The sequence below is a fragment of the Cavia porcellus genome, unplaced genomic scaffold (assembly GCF_034190915.1).
Source record: "Cavia porcellus strain 051 isolate PalLab524CR breed Dunkin Hartley unplaced genomic scaffold, mCavPor4.1 scaffold_10, whole genome shotgun sequence".
NCBI lineage: Eukaryota > Metazoa > Chordata > Mammalia > Rodentia > Caviidae > Cavia > Cavia porcellus.
In genome coordinates this window covers 35,215,084-35,235,335 of record NW_026947493.1, presented here as the reverse complement: position 1 = coordinate 35,235,335, position 20,252 = coordinate 35,215,084, and the positions used below count along the sequence as shown (strand labels likewise).

General features: G+C 42.0%; 1 protein-coding gene across 6 annotated transcripts in view; it reads right to left on the bottom strand.

The window, feature by feature from the left end:
* Positions 1–20,252, bottom strand: part of Cacna2d3 (calcium voltage-gated channel auxiliary subunit alpha2delta 3) — an 839,385-nt gene that overhangs the window by 92,703 nt on the left and 726,430 nt on the right. For all 6 annotated transcript variants that reach the window (XR_010050128.1, XM_063257292.1, XM_063257291.1 and 3 more), the window contains 4 exons: positions 14,272–14,333; positions 13,468–13,512; positions 4,115–4,177; positions 1,187–1,257 (listed from right to left, as the gene is read on the bottom strand). Coding sequence is in view for 5 of the 6 variants with exons in the window: in XM_063257292.1 (XP_063113362.1) it covers positions 1,187–1,257; positions 4,115–4,177; positions 13,468–13,512; positions 14,272–14,333 (241 nt within the window). In the remaining variant the exon portion in view is untranslated. The remainder of the gene's footprint in view (positions 1–1,186; positions 1,258–4,114; positions 4,178–13,467; positions 13,513–14,271; positions 14,334–20,252) is intronic.

The window sequence follows — 20,252 nt, the reverse complement described above, 5'->3', positions numbered from 1 at the left end:
CAAGCAAATTTTTCAAGCAGGAATACGATGAGTCCTGGCGAAGAAGACTGCACTTGAGTTGCCAAGAGAGAATCAGGCAGGAGTGAAATCCATGTGCGCCAGGCAGGCTTGAGAGCAGGCGAGTGTGTCAGAGAGGGCAAGAGTGCTGGACTCCTGCCAGCAGCTTGTATCATTACTCTTCCCCCCCTTCTAGTACAAATGAGCTGTGGTCTTTCAAAATTGGGTCATCATTTTTGAATTCCCTGCTTTCAGCACGGCACTGTTGGTCTTGTTGACTGGCTTAACGTCTGATTTCAGGGGTGAACACTTCCTAGCCATGCAGCTGCTGGGGAGTGGTGAACCAGGCCTGTGTGCACACTTGCTTCCCTGTCCCCTGCAAGGATGGACAATGGCTGTCACCTCACAGTCCTAGAAGCCCACTCTTACACTTCTTGTTACTCCACACTCAGCAGCAGCAAATATGCCAGTTAAAATTCCACTTCGGAGGATGTCATTCTTCCTGGATGGCCAATGGAAGGGGACAGCACTGGTCTTCCCAGAGACCTCACACTGTGATCTCGGGGCATCAGCTTTTGCATACATTCTGGTGTCTCCAAGAGCACATCTGGCCTGCCCACGAGGACAGGGAGCCAGAGGGAAGTGTCCCCACAGCTTCCTGTCCCCTTACATAGGATCCAGGATAGTTCTCACAGCTATGTGAGTAGCACCCCCAGCTTTTCTTCCAGTAGTGGCCTCAGATTTACCTCCATCAGGAGCAGGTTTTGAGAACCTTCCTTTGATTTTCTAAAAGTGTATCAATAAGCCTCTACATATTACCTTTCACCTGAGAGCCAGCTTCCTAGGTAACTTCCCTGGTTTGTCAGGGAGACAAAATAATTCCTTTCTAACCAGGTAAAAAGTTTTCTTATTGTTTTCAGTGACTTCTCAGCCTGATGGAATCATCTCATACTTCAGTATTTGCCTCCAATAAATTCCCTGCTGGAGCTAAAAGAAACTCACTGTGGGCTGAGTTTCTAAGGCTTCTAACACTCATGGGCAGGCGAGCATCATATTACAGGGAGGTCTGAAGCATGAGCACAAGTAGAAACCAGGTATGGGTCAAGTCTGGGCTTGCTTTGACCTCCGTTTGCTTTATTTTATTTAGGTAAACTTTTTCAGGGGACTCAGAGGACCATAACATTCTTACCTTTTAAAGGAGCCCATTGTTAACAATTTGTTCATCACAGCTCCCTCGACCTCACCAAAAAAGTCTCCGGTCTGTAAGGAAAAGTGGGTATGTGAGGAATTGTGGATGGGTCATGGATTCAAGAGCAAAGAAGAAATGAAGACAGGGACAGGCAGTGTCCTGGAACTGACAGGAGAGCATTACTGTTACATAAAAGGGGGAACAGTGGTAGTGATCAGCTCCACGCTGCAGAGCAAATCAGTGAGCAGATGTGAACATTTCTACTCTACAGGGGCTGGGGGAGGTGCACAATGTGTGGTGAATGTAGACATTAAGACATGTGTGCACACACACACATCATATACGCACACCGTCTCCCTTGGATGAAGGGGGCTTTAATCTGTGCATGATCCCTTGTGGGTAAACTGCTACTTCATCTAGCGAGAATGAGGCTACCACAGGGCTTCCTAAATAGTAATAACAAAATTTTTTATAAATCCTGAGGGGTCTGTTTAGGGAAATATAAGCAGTTTTCTTCCTCAGCCCTATAACTTTTCTGCAGTTGAGAATCCGTCCTTTTTCAAAATCACTTTCTGAGTAACATTCCCATTTAGTCCGTAGACCATTGTATGGTGACCAGGAATAAGACTATCTGGACCCTTGGGCAGACAGAATGGCCAGATAGAAATGGTCTTCCACTACCTCTGAGGCTATCTCCAGGTCATCACAAAGCAGAAGCTCCTAAAAGTCTAACCCTTGCTGCTGCTGCTATTTGCAAATTGTGAACAAAGTTGAAAGTTTGGAACAAAGGAGGTGCATTGTCCAGACCTCCGGGATCACTGTGATGGGGAATCCACCACTGGAAAGTGTTCTGCCTTGCCGAGAAACAAAGCTTCTGGCAATAGTTTTCTTCTGCCCATACCCTGGAATGAGCTAGAGTACAGTGGCAGGCAATCCTCATCTTTACTGTGCCAGCCCTGAGGATTTGCAGCTTCTGCATTTGTGAGTAGAGGATATGACAAGAGTCTGATCAAATATATTCCTTAGGCATTGTATTAACTATACTCCAATTCCACCTCAACAAATTGAGTGATTTCAACCACACTGCTGAGTTTTCCAGGCCAGCAAGACTTCAGGAAAAAGTCAGGAAAGCGAAGAAGAAGGAAGCCACATTTCTCTGACAATATCAAGAACTTCCTTTTTCAATGGAGGGGAACATGGAAACTTTTGCAAACCACGGGTATGTGCTGCTTCTAGCAGCAAGAAAGCCATTTTTATTCTGCGTGTGTGAATATGCCAGTGTCAGTGGAACTGGTTGTTAGATGAAGAAGAATTATCCTAATTGGAGTACAAGAAACCAGACAACATCAAACAAGCCCAGGCTGAGCAGGCTGGCAGGCTCTTGGGCAATGCTGCAGGCCTATTCCAGGGTCGACATAGCGTGGAGTCTGCAGAGACTGTGGTTCCCTTACAGTGAGGAGTTCCTATTTCAGTGGTTTATTGGCAAGTCTGGGACTCCCCACTGGAAATCATCCGTTCTATTTTTTCCATGCCCTGAGACCAGGCTCTTATCTCAGCCCTGCATAGCAATGGCAGAAGTACAGAACCCCTTCTCCAGGAGATTAATGTGGGTTCTCACTCCAGAGATTCTTGAATATCTCAGTGTCTTCCCCAGCCAAGCAGGTCAGTGATTGCAAGCCTCTAAGAGCTTTCAATGATAACACACATCTGGCTGTACATGCATGCCATAAGTTTGCTACCACCGCCCTTGGTGGGTGGATTGTTGGTGCTTTGAAGCTGGACTTGTTTCATGGGGTCATTCATCCCAGTATCTACCAGCTGCCCAGTAGCCACTGATGTACAGTGTTTGCAAATGGAAAAACCATTAAGCACAGGTCCTAAAGAGTCACACTTGAAGTCAATGCATTAAGCATTATTGGACCTATCATTCTGTTGAATACTAAAAAATCTTAAATGATTTAGAAGGGGGTTCTTTGTAGAATATTACACCCTTCAACATTAGGCAGACATACACTCAACAATCCTCCTCACTTTCCAGAGACTTTCCAGAGGCCCACACACATTTAGTGACACACTGATCACCCCAGAGCAGCTAAGAAAGAAAACTGGCACCAGAAACGATCTGTTCCTCCTGGTAGTGTAACTTACAAAATTGTAGCACTAAACTTTTCCATATTTCACTTTATTTTAATACATTAATAGAATTTCTAATTGCAAGAAAAGTTTGAATGCAGAAAATCTGACTGGGAAAACCTGTCATTCCACTGTAATACTACTGACTTTAATTCTCCTTTTGATTTCTAAATACAGTGCATTTTTCTGTGCTTGGCTTGCTTGCTTTCTCTCTCTCCCTCCAACTTGCACGCTACACACAGCTCGATTAAATAGATTATTTTTTTCTGTCTTTGGGCCCATGTACCTAGATGTGAAGAGTAGAGTTAATCTTTGGACTTACAGGCCTGACTTTTAAACAGTGAAAATCAGAAGGAAAGCCATAAACAATAATCACAAGAACTATGTAGGAAGGCGTATGTGTATGTGTTTGTGTGTGTGTGTGTGTGTACATGTGTGCACACAGGTAAAATACTTAAGGGTGAAAAACCTCCTTAAAGTTGCCCAAATTCTTAAAGGTACCTTCAGGCACCTCCATGACTGAGGGTGTTCTATAAACTGAACATTTTATGAGTAAGAGAACAGACTCTGGTCTCTGCCACCCCTTAGTGGCCCCCATCGGGAAGTAAGAACTCTTTGAGCCTGCTGAGAAGTGGCCATGGCATTCTTCGGGAGATGGAAATAAGGTTGTACAATGTCTTGCCTCTTATAGGTAGAGCACTGTCTCCAGGTCATCCGTGAGCACCGAAATTGTTCTCTTCAGCACAGCTGCCCTCGGAGCCCCTTGTCAGGAGCTGGTAGACCTTTCCCACTCACCTGGGTATAGTCTTCAGACACCAGAATGAATCCATTATTGTCTATGAGGTAACAGTTCACAGTCTGAAAGCAAAGCCAAACACAGGGTTCAGTCCACAGACTGCTTTTCCACATAATGATGCACTTTTAAGCTGAAAGAAATCCAGGTTTCTGGAGGGGACTTGAATTCAGGGAATCGCAAGTGCCTACTGGCCCTGGAAGTCAAGGCTGTGGCTCAGCACACCCGAGGGTTGACGCTGCAAAACTAACAAAAACAGAACACAAAACAGGCCTTGAATCACCCAGATTGGGGTAAAAAGAATACATTAAAATAATGATGAGTTACAGTTTGCCTTGCCTTTTTTTCCTTCACGGGATCTAACCATTTCCCAGGAACAGTGTTTGGAGGCCAGGGAGCCTATAGTTTGGTGGCTGCAGCGCAGGCTGTTTTCAAAGCAAAATGCCAGCACAATGTCATTACTCTAATGATGTATTAATGAAAACACTGTGTCAGCTCCAGGGACCATCAGGGGACCAGGTAATATTTTTTAATTTGTTCATAGGCTGAGGCAGGGGGAAGGGGCAGCCTTCTGTGAAAGGGGCCCCTCAGGCCTCCTAAAAGTTTTCAAACTGTGTTTTTAATTGGGAGCTGGCCATGGGGGCAGGGCTGTTGGCTTTTGGTAGCTCAGACTTATAAATTGTGGAAAGCAAGGTAAACCCAGACCTCTGCTTCCCCCACACTGCTTTAATCTCAAGTGAATGATTTGCTACAGGCTAAGTTTTAATTACAGTGCTGTGGAGTTTAAACTTAAGGCTTAATTCTGTCCTTGATGTAACTCAGTTTCTATTTATTGCAGCTTTACCTACCGACTGCAACATTTAATTTGTAACATATCTTTACCCTGAGCTAAATTCCGCCTAGCTGCAGGCCACCGCAGGGCTGGTGTTTTCTGGGCCATTGGCCTATATACATGGTTACTTTCAGTTGGGCACAAAAAGACAGAAGTGAGTTGGTCTAGAAGGTCTGACCTTTATTTCTAGACAATGAGTATGCAGAACTGACAGCAAATGGAAAGCCCTGCTAGAATTTTTAGAGGAGAGGTGGCTGTGTTGGTACCAGACAGAATCCTGATAAATTTTCTGCATCCTCAGAATCAACAAAGTGATCTTCCAGAGCTCTCCATGGTAACCACTGCTTTGTGTAGATTTATCTTTAATTTTAATTTAATGAAATGAAGATGGCTACAAATTCAGTTGCTAGGCTGTATAAATTATATTTTAAATGTTGAAAATCTATACTACTATGTAGTGGCTATGCTTTTGTGCATGTTTATCACTGTAGAAATTTATTATAGACAGAAATGTCTTAGATTACACTAGGATTCCAATGAGTGTTAATCCAGTCTATAGTGGATCCTAGTAGATAAATCCATACCCTCGCTGATTTGAATATCTTAATGCTCATTTTGCATATACAGACACTAACGCAAAACATGGACACTCCTGAAATATAGTATGTATTATTCATAAATACAAATACAGGAGTGGCTTCCATTTTCACATACTGATTATCCAGTTCCTCACAGCTGCATAGCAAGTCAAATGTCTTCATAGCAATCTCAACTCCTAATTATAAAATGAGCTCTCCTCATACATCCCCAACCAATCAGTCATTTTATTTAATTAAAGTTACATGCATCTTTGGTCAATATCTCTTTGTCTAATACTGTAAATACAGGGCAATGTAATACAGGTACTAGGTAAGTCAAATATGAAAATCAGTTGAAAATCTTTGAGAAGGAGGCAAGAGTTCACAAAACCCATGAAAATGATGATGGAGAACAGCTTCATTCATACATGAAGCCACTGGCATATTAAGATTGATCAGAAATAGTAGACACATAAAGAAAAAAAAAATCACACAATGAGAATCTAGCATGTTACAGTTGTAGCAGCCCCATAAAGAAAAACAACATTACCATAAGACAAGACTGAGAAGTGCTTTTAAAGAAAATGATTTCTAAAGCAAGACAACAGGAAAACCCCTGGGAAAACAGGCAAGAACCCTAGGAATCTTTGACTTTCTTTGTGTCACTCTGGGAAAATGAGATGTAAAGGATCTACACTGGGCTGTTTTGTAATTTTATTAGAAACAAGCCCCCAAGCTCCATCTATTTGTTTATTTGTTTGGTAACTTGAATAACAGTTACAACTATAATCAGAATTTGCTAGATCAGCATATTTTCACAATTTCCACTTTATTTAGGATCGAGATGTAATGAAAGTTTTGATATTAGCAGTAAACATCCGCTTCTTCACTTGGCTTCAGTTTTTGGATAAGGGATTTTCTGTGCCCTTCCATTGACAGCACTAGCAGAAGGGAAGCCTGCCTAGTCGTCTAGAGGCTTTAGCATGTGTACAGACTGTAAAAATGGAGGAGAGACAAGCCTGGGAGAATCTCGGATCACTGTTACACAGAGCAATCTTTCATAAAATATAATTGTGCAAACTGTTGTTCTGCCTCCATTGGTTCTATCATGTTGTATCTTATTATATGTGATAATATAAACAAAAATTTTATAGGCAAAGAGATAATATAGAAACCATTGTTCGTTTTCCGTTAGCTGGTTCTAAATACCTGTAAAACTTTCATCCTTTTGAATGGTTTCACACTACCTTGATATGTTTGATGCCATAGTATATAAGTTAACTCAAATATTTCAAGGAAAGAGACACTATGGTAACTACTAGCCGGGTTGTCTTGTGGTGAAGCACTATGTTGCTGAAATTGTTATGCTTTGACCTGTATTGTTATGTTGTTATGTCCTCTTTTATCTCAATCTCCCCCTTTCAAAAAAATTATTTATTTTTATTTTTTTTAATTAAGGGAAAAATAAAAAATAGCAGGATATATACAGTAACTTTTTTGATTTCCTATTAACTTGATTTGAAGATTTGTATTGCTCTCACCATCTTGTTTTGACTGATTTTACTCTATTCTGTTTTGCTTGATAGTATCAAGTTTGAGGGTATAGACAACTACTTTGAAGACAATAAGATTCACTATCATGCCCATTCTGGTTCGGCTATTATCTTCTTTTGAAGACCTGTAATGTCTCCAATGTTTAGGTTTTATTGATTTTGTTTTGTACTATTTTGTTCAATTTTATTATACCTAATGATATAGGCAATTCTTTTTAAGGTAGCAAGAGGCATTATGGTAACCATTGTTGATTACCTTGTATTCTGTTTTTACATCATGTACTATGTCCATCCTTTGTTTTGACTGACTTCTTTGTTTTGTCATATTTGGTTTTATTCTTTTCCAAAAAAAGGTAATAAGAACTATGGGAATAATAAAACCCCAAATGTGTAAATGTTGTTGTAAAAAAGAGAGGGAAAAAAAAGTGCTGTAAGGATACAACTGCAGGTGTGTTTAGGTGTGTTAAGATAGATGACCATATCACTAAGTTTTTGTTGGATCATCGAACACAACTGTTTGCAGTCTCACTGTTTGAATGTCCACTTTGTATGCTTTAATCCTGTAACTTGAACAACTATTTCTAAGATGACAATATGTAATCTATTAGCTAGTGATTTCTTACTGTTTTCTTGAAATTCTGTATTACTTGTACCGTTATACTGTTTTTTTTTCTCCTTTAAATAAAATTTTAAAAAATATGATTTTCATGGAGAAGAAAAGTAGGGAGAAAAAGAGGAGGAGAGAGAAGAGATGGTGGACAGCAGCTCCTGGAGGGCGTCACTCATACGAATGTCAATTTTACACCATGAGGTAAGGCACTATCTTCTTGGGAAGCGGGAAAGCCGAGGCCTGGAAGTGGTACCTGCCCAAGGTCACACAGCTAAGCAGGTTGGACTGGGACCAGTGCCATGTGACAAGGCCCACATTCCACATTCTTCACTCCGCTACCTTTCAAAAGTCAACAGAGTCCTATCTGCTTATGGAACATTTCCATGTCTGACAGAAGCACATCCTTAACCTGCAGACAGCTAAGGACAGATGTCATCTGTCAAGTAAGAAACTATAACAAATGGCATAAAAGTCTGTCAGACCATTCAGTGCATTAAATGCTGGAGGTGTTGTTGTTAAGGCTAAAAATAAGCAAAACCCTGAGGTGGCTGGTATTTGGGTTATGTTGCTGAGTAGTATTAACCCTGATTCTAGGTTCCTGGAACCTTGTGAACATCAATTCTTAAACTGGTATCTGAAGCCAAGAGACAATCAGCATAGTTTTGAGGGACTTTCTGTATGTAGCCAGGATTTGGTAAGGAACAGTTTATGGGAGAAAATAAAAAGTTCATTATTGTCTTGAGTCTAAAATATACCTTCGGTTGCTGAAACAAAATACATGACAACTAAAACTCAAAAGAGGAGGTTTTATTTTGGTTCATGGGTTCAGAAGTATCAGTCCATTGTCAGCTAGTTCTAAGGTAGGAGCATCATGGCAGAAGGCAGAGCAGAGCAAAGCCAGGAAGCAGAACACATGAAAATGCCAGAGAATTAGGGGCCAAGGACCAGATATACTACCCAAAGGCATGTGTCCACAGCCCACCCCAACACAACCAGATTGTGTTTTACTCATCTCCTGGGTGCCTCTCAAGCCAAGCTACAGTCAAGATTAACCATCACAATGATCTACTCACTTCGGTCAGATTAGCTTCCTCACCACAGATAGTGATGGGGAGCAGGAAGGGCTCCTAGACCCATGGAGGAGGATAAGGAGCCTCACCTACAACTTCTTCTCAAGGTGCTTGCTTTGGGCTCCAGCATAGTGGGCACACTCTTGTGAGCATGAGCTGAGGAAGAAGATTTGTGTCTTCCACACTGAGTGCCCACTGGCATTTCATTCTTGGATCATGCCTCCAATTAACATATGTTCCATTCCCCTCCCTTCATTCTGTAGGATTCTAGAAACTGGTGGCAGAGAAGGGGACTTGCTGTACTTAATTGTGTCTAAGTTTGAATCTCAAGGTGATGCTGTATACAGAAATATTTGGTCAACATGTGAAGCACAAAACAAGTCCCACCAACACTGGGATTGCTACCTTTCTGACAAAGTCAGATAAAAAAAGCAGGGTGTTGTGTTACTAATGCAGATGTGGGTCATGGAATCTGAAAGAATCACTAAGTTTTCACTGCGGGCGATACTGTTTTGTCTACCTGTAACACTGAAGCGTAAATTTAGTGACCAGATGACTTCTTAAACGGACTCCTCTATCAACAACCAAATGGACTAAATAACTCCTGAGGACAGTGGTGTGGAGACAGCCACTGGAGTTAGGGAACAGAATGTTGGGTGCATGGATCAACAAGGACAGAATTAGCCAGCAGTCACACGGGTCAGGTGTTTCTCTGGTGTAATTTACAGCAAATACTATTCAATTGTCACCCTGAATTGCCCCTAGAAGAGGAAATTGCTGTAGTTTTCCTTTACTATAGCACCTTCCCCCAGAGTCAGCCCAGCATCTTGGAGATGTCAATCAATTCCTCTGTCATCAGGGGTGCTATTCAGGCTGAAGAGCTTGGAGAGATCAGCGTGTTAATATCTATTTCCCAGTCACTTCTGGTAAAACCTTTGCAATGAGGTTGTTCTTAAAAGGTAGAGACCAAGAGGGCTGGGGGAGAGGGAGGCAGTGAGAAGAAAGAAATTAATTAAGAGAAATCTTTCTATTAACTGTTCTCTGGCTCAGTATTGCTCAAAACTCAATTCTGGTTCACAAAGACAAGATACCCAAGGTTAAAGGCCCAACTGGGGCCATGGGATTGAGTGGTGACAAATGGCAAGGAAAGTACCTGGCACTGAGACATTCTGTGTAAGTGCTGGTGTTAATGAGGAGGAGACATTAGCTGGGGGCCAAGATAATAGCTTTAAAGTCAGAGACTTTGACATTTGCTGTCACTATGACCTTGAGCCAAGTCTTTGAACACTGACTCCACCTCCTGTGGAAAGGCTGAGACAGCAATGGGAGCCCATTGATGGTGGTGAAAAGGCCCAGGAGGGTACAGGGCAGTTGCTGAGAGTGGCACGTCACTCGCAACTTCACTCTCGGAAAGGAACACTGCTGCAGTCAGGCTTCTCCTTTTGGGGTGCCTTTTGCTTTGGCTGGTGAAGTAACTCAAAAGCTCCGTAGGGTGCTGTGTGTTGTCTTCATTCTGCTGGAGGTGGCACTGGATTTTCTATCTAAGGGTGAGGCTTGAGTCTGTGCATCTCAAGCACATAAAAGTGCCGCTTCCCATTATATTTTCTCTGGGTTTCCCTAATCTCATCCTTAATAATACTGGAATTATTATGATTTAGATCTAAAATGGTCCCCAAAGCCTCCTGTGCTTAGAAAGTGACTGTATTATGGGGATGTCACAGTTGACTTTCTGTGAGAAGTGGGGCCTCTCGGGGTAAGTCACTGGGGCTGGGACTTGGAAAGGCATTATCTCTCTTCCCAGTTTTTCTCATTTCTCTCTCCTTCTTGGCCTCCATGACATGAGAAGCTTTTCCCCATCGTGCCCCTTTGCGATTCCATTTATTCTATGGAGCCAACCAAATTTGGACTGAAACTTGTGCCAAAATAAACTTTTGCTTCAGTAAGTAGTGGGTTTCAGGTATTGAGTCTCAGTGATGAAGGAAGTGATTAAGAGAAGAACACAGTGATCCTTCCTACACATCACATGATCCACCTTTTCATCATGTGAGTTATATAAAATATTGGATTTTTAAAAAGAATTTATTGCAGAGAAGTCTTCCCTAAGCAGTACACATCAGCTACCCTACAGCACCGATCACAGGTGACCAGACATACTGGCCTTCCTGCTCCCCAGCTATCTCCAGGACGGTAAGGACAAGTTCTGAATGGCCCCTAACAGAGACCTTTACCCTCCTGTGAGGTCCTCAGGCACCAAATACACAGCTCAGAATCTGGAGCCATCCAACCACACTGACTCTGCCATCCAGCCCAGGCCCAGGGAGTGCACTGACCAGGGCAGGGGGTTCTGGAGTGGACTGAAGGCAAAACGTGCCTGGTCAGACTGAGAAGTCTATTGGATTCTTTGCTACAGTGGAGAAGCCAGAAGCACTGGACTTAATGAGCCCCTACAGCTGTGTTTAATGGGGACCTGCTCATTTGAGGGTAGCTGGGGGAGAGGAAGGACATGGTCTCACATGCCTAATTAAAAGTTAAGAAAGGAAAATGACACATGGAAAGAGTCTGCTAAAGGAATGGAAATGGCTTTGGTGGAAAGGGAGGGCTGACTTTTCCATTGAAAACCATTTTAACCAGTTCCCTGGTGTCAAAATATAAGAATCAAAGAAGAAAATGGAGGAGAGTTTCGAAGTGAGTGCTGGGGACATTTGAGTGTCAGGCTGAGTTCAAAAATCAGGACAAATTCAATGCTTAATTTTTTACAGCCCTGAAACTTTAAATGTAATTCAAATGAAGTGCTACTCAGTGGCTGCTGAAAAGAGATCACTAATAGGGCACAATAGTTTGTGCCATTGTCCTGTGACGTTTCAGACCCCAGTGGCTCACTGTATAAGGGGAGACGTCTTCAGACTCTTGGTTTAGGGCTAACATTACTGAATGCTTACTATTTGTTAGAAGTCATGCCGTGCAGTTTTCATATCTTTTCTCATGCATCTTTCACCATCACTGCATGAGGAGGCTATTTCAATACTCAGATAATTAAGAAAACTGAGGCACAGAGGGCTGCAGAAAATTGTCTGAAGTCACACACTCATTTCCAGAGTCACAACTGGAAGCTAGTCACTCTTCCTCCATATTCTGGATCTTTAGCTACAATGTGACCCCACCTTGAAATCAGCCACCAAACAACACACATGCCAGATATTTCCAATTCTAAATGGGGACCTGTTTCCATTTATTCTTATACAAGAATCCATGGAGCCAAGATGAGTTGTAGGAAGATTATTACCTGTGTTTTTATTCACCAAATTGTTTGAACAAACATTCATCTATACACTCAAGCAAACAACAAATGATCCAGGAAATTATCAACAAACTAGCTACCCAAACTACCATCCATTCCACCAGCCAACTAACCAACTAACCATCTTTTGTTCTCTTCTTGTAAATTTGGAATTGGTCCCACTGTGCAAATGAAGACCTTTGACGTAGGTCTCAGAATGCTGACTGATTAACATCATTCTCAAACCATGTTGTTCACTCCCGTAAGACAAGAAAAGTTTCGAAGATGAAGGGAGGCTTTTGGTCCACTTTGCTATCTTGAAAAGTTATCCCTCAACTTAAGAAAAGGATGTTGGCCATAAAACTTCAGTGTTCTCTTTCCTAAGGGAAAATTAGTTTTGATCTGATGATCAGAAAAAGGTTGGGCTTCCACTGAAAGCTTGATTGATTGGATTCTTATTTTTTAGATACTATGACTCACACAATGATTTAATTATGATTATGATTTTTCTTTTAAGCCGGCAGCCAGACCCTTAAGGGACCAAGCATTTTGTGTTTTAACTTCATCTTGGACTGTCTTTTATATTTATGTGCTTGTTTTTCTTTTGCCTACTTATTTAAAAATCTACTTCTAATCTTTATTTCCTAGGTTGAAATTATGTTTGGTTAGGATTTATTAAACCCTTGTGGTAACCAGGAGGACTATAAATATATGATTACTTATAAAGATTAATTTATATACTGACTAACATTTAGGTAAGTGAAAAGCCACCAGGATTCTGCTTGCTGTCAAGCAGGGGGAGAAAATGAACTGGAATGGGTGTTGTACAAAAGAAACTGGTAGACAAACTTGGGCAGTGGCATATTTTTCTGCCATTGTTGATGGGATTCAAATACTTCCTTCCAAAAGAGGAAGAAGGAGAGGAGGATCTTTAGAAGGAAAGCACTATGCTAAATGAAATAATTATGAGTTTCACAGTTTTAAACTCCAGATTTTTGATTTACTTATTGCATGAAATTAACCAAGTCATTCAATTTTCCTGATCTTCAGTTTTCTTGTCTGCAAAATGGGCCAATAATTCCTGTCTATTTTACTGGGTAATAATAAAAATGGAAAGAAAATAAGGCCTGAGTTACAAGCTTTGAGAATTGTAACGTGAACTTCAAATGGTAGCCATGTGTATTACTGCCTCTAAATAAAATCTAAAAAATCGAATAGGACTGTCCATAAGATATTTAAAGCATACTTCTGTAGCTTTTACAAATAAATTACTTGATTAGTGATTGGGGTTGAGGGAAGAAACAAAGCAAATCTCTTGTTTTCCTTTTGGAATCTGTCCCAGAGTAAAGTGTCAGATCCGGCTTTGTTGATGGCAGCCTCTGTTGCTAAGTACCATCTTCCCTTGGCCAGAAAGCAGACCGGGAGAGCACCTTACCTCATCGTCACAGCTGATGGAGCACTTGCCATCCAGAGCAGCACACTGCATGGAAAAAAGTGAGGGACACCGTTACATGACATTGGTCTATATTCTCAGCTTAGGTTTCCTAAGGTACTTTAATATATGAAATGATAAAGCACCCAGGCTCCTCACCCATCACTCACTAATGGACCTGTAGGTTGACTCCACTGTTACTGTGAAAAGTGCTCAATAAACAGAAGTAGCGTTTCTCTTTGATATGCTGATGTCATTTCCTTTGGCTTTGTACTTGGGACATTTAGAATTATATACCAGTTGCCATTTCTGCAGAATCACTGAACAAATCCCACTGAAATTCTTTAGTATGAAGAGCACAGAAGGAAGAATGCCTCCAGATTCTCCAACATGGAATAACCCAGAGAAGCCTTTTGGTCAAAGAAGGCAGATACATACTTTGACAAACCAAGTCATATAAAGGTCTTCTAAGCCACAAAAGAGGAATAACCAGGCATCGCAACAAGATTAGGAGAAAAGTTGCAGCCCCCATGTTAAAAGAAAAATTCCTTTTGAAAAGTCATTACCTCGATCTCACAAATCAAACTGTTCCTAGAAGCAAATTCCTTGATTTGCCCAGCATGAGGTGTCTAACATGCTGACAGCCCTCTCTATTTTGCAGGAAAATGAATGGAAATCTGAGAGGCCAGTAGTACCTATTAAAAGCATTCATTGGAAAACTGGTATTTTCAGGCTCTGGGTACTGAAATGTGAACACCTGTATAATAACAGAGTCGTTAATGCTTCAAGATGCTGATTATACCTTACCTGTCTGCTGGCAGTCCAAAACTTCCTTTGGAAAAATTCCAGTTTCATCTGAATGCCTACAGCTGGACAAATTGTAAATAAAACAACGCATCAGAGATCACACCGTGCAATTACTCATTATTATCACTGAAAATTACCTATTATGGCAAGAAACTGATGTAAGCATATCAGAAAAAAGTGTAGAGTGAAGTATAAAGCAAAGACATTTTTTTCTTCCAAGTAAGGAATTTCAAGGTTATCTATACTCAAAGATATAAAACAAAGAAAATAAAGTGCAAATGTCTCTTTGGAGACATCTACCTTGGCATTTCTAAAATTCATGTATTTGCAATAATTGCCCCATCACTCAACACAAGCTGAAATTAGAAATGAAAAAAGTATTCAAAAGATCAGTGTTTCTTCAGTTTCTTTTTCAGTTGTAACTGAATGTCTACAACATGCATTCTGCATGTGGGTTTTTTTTTTTTAATGTATATATTGGAAAAGGACTTGTCATGAGTTGGAATCTGGAAGGGAGTCACTTCGCTATCTGTGATGGAGATTAACTGGCCCCTTGGTGTCTACATCTCATAAGAGTTTCTGCTTTCCCCAGAAACTCTAATGAGATTACACAATTCTTTGTAAACCGCTTCCTGCAGCAATAGTCAGCCTTGGTGCTAGTCACAGAAAGGTACTGAAAGGGAGGAGGATAAGACAGTGACCGCAGCTGAGGGAAGAGGAATTTGGTGGAACTGCAGACCTAGAACATAAGCAAGTTCATCCTATGTCTTACTCTCTGTGAAGCCGAGACAGCAAAACTCAGACAGTGAACCGGTCAGGCCAGCAAACCCCTCAGACAGTGATTCAACTTCAGAGGAGTTCAAAAGAAGGAGACAATGCTTGACTCCCCGGGGCCATTCACTGCAGGATGCCTTGGCAAACTTCCTTTAGTCATAGGCATCCTCCCCAAGGTTTGCGGAATCTGCATAGCACCAGTACTGTTATTTATCTTTCTGTGCTTCTTTTACTTAAACAGCCTATGGCAATTTCAACCTAAATAATTTCACCCAGAAAAGAAATGCATAATTGCAAGGGGGAAAGACCTCTTTAATCCTCTGAGAATTTTTCATGCCACCCTGTTAGGACTCTTACTTGAGTCATCATTATTGTGCTGGGTTTAGGAACTTGGAGATTTATGAAGATCTTAGCCTGCTGTCTTAACACTGCCTAGTGTCTGTTTCCTAAAGATACTGTTAAGGCAAATGCAGAGAGTCAAGGTAACCCAGGTGTGTGTATCTGTGGAGGGACTTGCCGTCGGTTTTTAGACTTGGGCTTTCAGACTCTAGGACGAGATGAACCAGGCAGGGTCTCACTGTGCAGAATGAGAATTGTCTCTGAAATGGCCCATTTTAACACATAGAGCCCACTCTGCTTTGCCAATAAGTGTTCTCCGACCCCTGCACCTAAAGTTTCAGAGAGCAAGGACCTTTTCTTGTTCCTGAGGAAATGTCCCTAGCAAGGTGTCAAGCACACAGATGATCCATCCATAAATTCTTGCTTGCTTTTCACTTTTCCCAGACCATTCCAGTGAGGAAGGGCAACCTCTGTATGAATTAGACTATCACCTTAATAGATTTCTTTAAGGATGGCTCTCCATATATCTGGGAAACTGAGGCCTTGAAGTTTGTATCTCTGGTTTTATCACAGACAGGTAGGGGCTGGCAGCAAACTGACTTTAGAAAAAAGGCTTCAAAATTGTACTAACAGCGGATCACTGGTATCTAAAAGAAGGGAGGCGGGATGAATTTCTCTGTCTTCCTTGGTGCTTCCCTTGTAGCTCTCCTCTAGATCCTTCCCCAGACAGCCTTCCCAGTCTGGTGGTAACAGTCATTTTACAGCTACCTCTCAGAGCCCAGGCTGCGGCAAACTACGAGAGACTCTGCAGGGTAAAAGCATGAGGGTTCCATAAGAGCCATTCCCCAACAGTGTTCCACATTGCTTCCTGTTCCAAAAGTGCAGAGCCACTCCTGGCCTACCAGTCACCTCCTGAGCTCCTCGTCAGCTTCCTATGCCCTTTTCTGAGTACCCCTCCCATCATCGATGTGGTCCCTATTTCACCTCCCTAATGAAGCTGGGCAATTCCACCAGGGTGTTTATCCACCTCACATAGCTGGAGGCTGCTATCATCTGCCTCTGTTGGTCCTTTACCTAAGCTCCTTGGGCACTTTAATCTTTCCTCATGAGTCAGCTCCCCTGTCTAATTAATCAAGCAGGCTGCATCTCTGATCTCCATCCAGCAGGCTTCATCCTCTCCCTGGTTCCAACATCCTAACCTAGACAATGCTTCCCTCTTTCTCACTGCCTCCCTGTCTGGGCCATGAGGTTGCACAAAGGGCTCCCACAGAGCCCTGACTGAAGCTCATCTCCTCAGTTTTGCACGGGATGTGTTCCTGGTGGCAAACCGCCACTGTTCCTCAAGCAGTAGTGGTCCCTGGCTTTCCTCACGCATCTGGGTTTGCAGCATTTTCACCTAGGAATTAATATATTTCTCTCCGACTAGCAGACTCACAATCTCATTGGTGAGTCAGGTTTACAGTTATTCAGTGCCTTCTCTGTACTGCCCTCTAAGCTGGGTACTAATGGGAACGATGCCACTCACCCCCTCCAAGTCTAGATGAGGAGAAGCTACATAGTAAAAACTGAGTTACAGCTATACACAAAGAGCTCTACAGAGGATAGGGGCTCACTTAGCCTGGGAATTAGCAAGAGCTAAGTAAGGCATGAAGTAAGAAATGAGAACCAAGAGAAGCTGGTGATCCCAACAGAGCTGACCCTAGAGAAGCCAGTGGACCAAACAGAGGAAGCAGCAATAGGAGAAGGAGGAGCCTTTCTAAAGGCCACCATGTGTTCTGGGGCTTACGAAAAATAAGTTGTAAGCTGAGGTCAAAAGGCATCTAAAGAATATCCATGTAGGCCAAGGACCTGCCCAGCAGGTGAAGCCAGCCTCTTTCCAGCCATCCCCATTGTTTACTCTGTGTCTGTGACTCCAGTGACACAGCTGAGGAGGTGCATTAGAGATGGAACAGCCTACAGAGCCCACACCACTTCCTGTCTGGCTTTTCCCAGGAAAATGACAACAAAAAATGCTGACATCTGCTGCAGGCACCATCAAAACTCTTCACAGATGAGGTAAAGTCTGACCCCTACAGTAGGAAGCCCACTTTGGAAGCCTACAGACCAAGCCTTGGGCAGAAGACCTGGACAGTGGGAGATGTGATCGCCATGGTGCACTGGACTCATCATTTCTTAAACATGAAAATGATTTCAAGTTCAAAAAGCAAAATCAAGAAATTAAAAAAATAACAACAGCAACAACAAAATAAAAAGCCCGTTCCAAACATCGCTGTTTTCCTTTATTTTGTCCACATTTTTCCATTTCAACCTTTATCAGAAAAAACATCTTCACATCAGTGAGCTCCGCTCCTTTCCCCACCCCCCACCACCTAAATGGAACCTGGGTGTTTGTCATGCCCGTCTATTTTACTCTTTCAACAGCATTTCAGGCCATAATGGCATATGCTGCTTCAAGTCAGCCCCACTAATTCAATAAGGAAAACAAGGCCAGAAAAGGCTTAGTGAAACCCAAGTCCCGGGGAGAACGCAAAAAATAAAAACACCATTCCTGGAGTTTGAAATTTTTTAGACAGTCCAGAAAATCGTCAGCATATTTTCCCTGGAGTCTGCACACTCCTCACTTACGTGAGATTTATCAGCGGTCCAGGGCTCCCTGTTAGGAATCTCAATCATAAGAAGTCTCTTTGTATTAAGAGCTTTTGGTGATACAGATCCCAATAAAATCTAGAGGGGCTTCCCAATCTGCCAGGATAGGGTGACCCTCCCAGCACAGTAACTCTAAGATATTGGGATGGTCGTTAGAAACCAACAAAACACCAAAAGCGTTGTTAAGATAATTGCTACCCTAAAAAGTCCCTTTCACATGAAATACTAAGGAATCTCAAGCCCTGACATCTCTTTGGGCTTGAATTATCCAAGTGATGGTTCTTTCAACTAATCTCCCCCTATGCTAAGAATTCCTGGGTACAGATACTCAGTTTAGCAACATAAACACAGGCCACACTTGGTGGTTGGTGTACACTATAATCCCGGCACTTGGTAGGCTGAGGCAAGAGGATCTCAGAGTGTTCAAGGACAACCTGGGATTCATGTTAGTACAAGATTGGGCTGAACTACATAGAGAAAACCTGTCTCAACAAACAAAACAAAACACTGAGTGCAGAACTTCAGTGGAGTGTCTTCCTTCTAGAATTCCTCTTTTCCCAGCCTTCTGACTTCCCATTTACTCCCTGCTTTCCTCCGTTCAATTCTTCCTATATTTTTCAGAAATCCAGTATAATCCAGGTTGCAGGTACATTGTGATAAAGACATGAGGGAAACAACAGGCAAGGGGTGGAACCTGGGGAAAGAAGTCAAGTCACCAAAGAGAGATTCATAGTTTAACATTCTTAGACTAACAAAGGCGATCACAGGGCATCGTCTAAGCACCAAAACATTGTCCAAGCACCAAAACATGTATTTCTGGAATGGATTTCTGTGATCATTTCACTCAAATCCAGGAACAGGTAGCTTGCTCTCCAATCTGTTGATTCTGCCTTGCTCACACTGGTGGCCATCAGCTACTTATGGCTATGTAAAATAAAATAAAATAAAATAAAATCCATAATTTAGTTTCTTAGTGGCCCTAGTCACATTGCATGAACTCAAAGGGTCATGGAAATAGAGGCTACTGTACAGGCCCACTGTCATCTAGAACATTTCCAGTATGACAGATAGTTCTCCTTCATAGCATTTCGTGATCACAGGTGTGATCAGAGAACTGCACAGTGGCACGCCTTAAAGGAGCAAAGGTGAGGCTTTCCACACACCGTACCCCAAAGGTGAGAGTAATGGGAAGACAGGCACAGCACACAGGGTGTGGGCTAAACTGGACTGCTCAATGAGACAACTTGGATCTGCAAAGGGAAGATGTTGTACCGTAATTAGTTTGAGAGAACCCCAAAGAAATCAATGCAATATGCTCAATATGGCTACCACCCCCCAAGATTTATTTATTTTGCTTTACAAAATTTGAGAATACAAATTACATTTCCAGTGCTATTATATTCAAATGCATTCAAGATGAAATCATGCATGCATCTCATATCATGTTAATAGACATGCATTCAAGTGTAATCCGAAACTCACGAAATAACAATGTTACATGTAAAATTAGAAATAAAATAACTTTTTCATATTGTATTCATTTAGAAAGAATTTTCTATGGGCTTGGCCTCAACTTGCAACATACCCCTAGAAGCACAAATCCGGTTTGTGAAATAGTGCTCACCACTCCTGGCACGATAGCTTACACAAACGCCCCTACTTCCAAACTTGCCCAGTGCTCCTGCGACATAAATGCATTCACATACCCATGGAGAGCCCATCCAGGAGACAGAAAAGCAATCCAGCCACCATCAATGAATTACAACCAGAAATTTTGAGGGAAGATTAAAAGCAAACCCTTTCTCTGTGAGTTACCGCTGTGTGCCCTTGGTAATACCACTTAAACTCTCTGTTTCCACAGGTTGAGTCACGCTGGCTCTAGAACAGAATTTTTGTGAAACCAGAATAAATAAGAGTGAATAGTACTAGAATGTTCTAATGGTTTGGAAGTGTGATAGTTTCCATGTAATTACATAATGATTTGCTTCTAGAGTTCTTGCTGATCATCTCACAACCGATACACCTTTGATGCAGAAAATTTATGAGCAATAACCCAAATTGTCTACAGCTCAAAATGTTCTTTAGGGTCTAATATCAGTGAGTGAGCCCTTTAAAACATCATGACACCCAGCAAGTGGGTTCCTGCAGTGGCTCTCCCCACTCTTGAAAGTGTGATTATTTCTGTGCAGTTAGGACAAAGCCATATAGATCAGGGTGCAGAA